A 1,657-nucleotide genomic window follows, 5' to 3' on the forward strand; every position below is an offset into this window, starting at 1 on the left:
ACAACGAGTCATCGAACATCAAGTACACACCCTTCAGAACTATCTGATATTAGGAAGAGTTCAGCAAGCCATATGGAGGGAAGGAATAGGTCATTTGGGTGACCATCGGCAGATACTAGCCGTTATAAACCATATTATGCGGATGCAAAGAGTTGGCTTGGTTACTTCCAATGCCTCTTATGATCGGTGACAATGAGAGTGATATCTCGTTGAGCACTAAACCCGGCAAGCACTCCAAAACAAAGCATATTGAAAACAAGTATCACATGGTAAGAAGGAATATCGAGCTGAAGCGCATGGCAGTGAAGCACATCGGAACCGAGAACACGGCTGCAGATATCATGACGAAGGCGTTGGAAGCTGTGAAGTTTGCTCGCTTTTGAAAGGCGATGAAGGTGCTACCTGTTGTGGCTGCTGAAGGCAACGCTGAGGTTTAAACTGCTGCGACGGTTGGCTACTTCCGTGACGACAACACCTACGTTGTAGTTTTCATCAAGTAGAAGACGCTATGGCTACAAGAAGCCAAGTGGATTGCTGATACGCGAGTGGTTGAACCACTGCTAGCTTTGATGGAGGGTGCTGGGCAAGTGGGAGTGCGCTTACTACTGCGGGTACATGCTGCTATTTTGGGTGCAAGTGTGATCACGTCGACTACGCGTTAGATCGCCGTGTTCAAGTGGGAGTGTGAGATACAATGTGCGGGTGAGTGCAGATCCTGCGGATCTCTACAAGCACACGAACGTTGCAGCTACGCAATGGACGACTGCGTCGGCCTGTTGTGTGTTGGCTCGTGCTGCCAACGCGTGGATTTGTGCAACGTCATGACCAAGACTTAGTGTTAGTATAGATGTACTTGAACTATTAGTGCTGAGTACTAATACAACTTACTGCTGGTACGGTGGTGGTATTAGCACGGAACTGCACTCACTCGAGAACTTGCCTTCTGAAGAGCAAGTGCAAACTCCGACCAAGACCTTCACCGTCACCTGCCGCTGGTTGAGCCTCGGCACATACGTGCTTCTCTTGCTTCCTACTTTCTACTACTACCTGACTGCTGTGTGGTGTCAACATGACAGTCACACGCAGTCAGAGTGAACTGGTGAGCTCTCGTAGCTCACCTCAATAGATTTCCGCGCGCTAGATCTAGCTCGGATATATATTGTTGGCACCACGCTGAGGTGCGCTTCGTCGCAAAGTCACTCTCTGTTATTCATAAAGTTGGTTGCTATCCTTTGTGCGTCAAACCTCAACATCAATTGGTGAGGAGATTCCACATAAGATTAGCGATAGTAAACACGCCTACCAGTGCGTATAAGGATCCCACCCATATAGTAAACTGGACGACAGATACTATTTTGCCTAGCCGAGAGGTATTCGTGACCATATCGCTGCTTGCGACGGTTAATTAGACCAAGTTTTTATCATCTAAGTCTTGTAGCCACAGAATGTCCTTTGCAGCTTCGGACATGGCCACATATTCCGCCTCACAGGTACTCATTGCATTGCTCTCCTGTTTCCATGAAGCATACGAGATCACATTCCCGTCAATCATTGTCACGTAGCCGCTAATACTGCGACGATCCGCTGGATCATTCGCATAATCAGCATCAGAGTAGATCGTCAGTTCAACCGACTTTCCTTGCATCATTCATCAACA

The 1,657-nt window shown here is 47.9% G+C and overlaps 1 protein-coding gene across 1 annotated transcript; it reads left to right on the top strand.

Annotated features, from left to right (window-relative positions):
- Window positions 1-296: 296 nt before the first annotated feature.
- On the top strand, window positions 297-1,095 carry PITG_09745 (uncharacterized protein; the record flags this gene model as incomplete). Its single annotated transcript, XM_002903294.1, has 2 exons — window positions 297-367; window positions 912-1,095. 2 exons carry the CDS (start codon window positions 297-299, stop codon window positions 1,093-1,095), a joined length of 255 nt encoding a protein of 84 aa, XP_002903340.1.
- Between the last annotated feature and the right edge of the window lie 562 nt (window positions 1,096-1,657).

Source organism: Phytophthora infestans, genomic scaffold, assembly GCF_000142945.1.
Source record: "Phytophthora infestans T30-4 supercont1.15 genomic scaffold, whole genome shotgun sequence".
Lineage (NCBI taxonomy): Eukaryota > Oomycota > Peronosporomycetes > Peronosporales > Peronosporaceae > Phytophthora > Phytophthora infestans.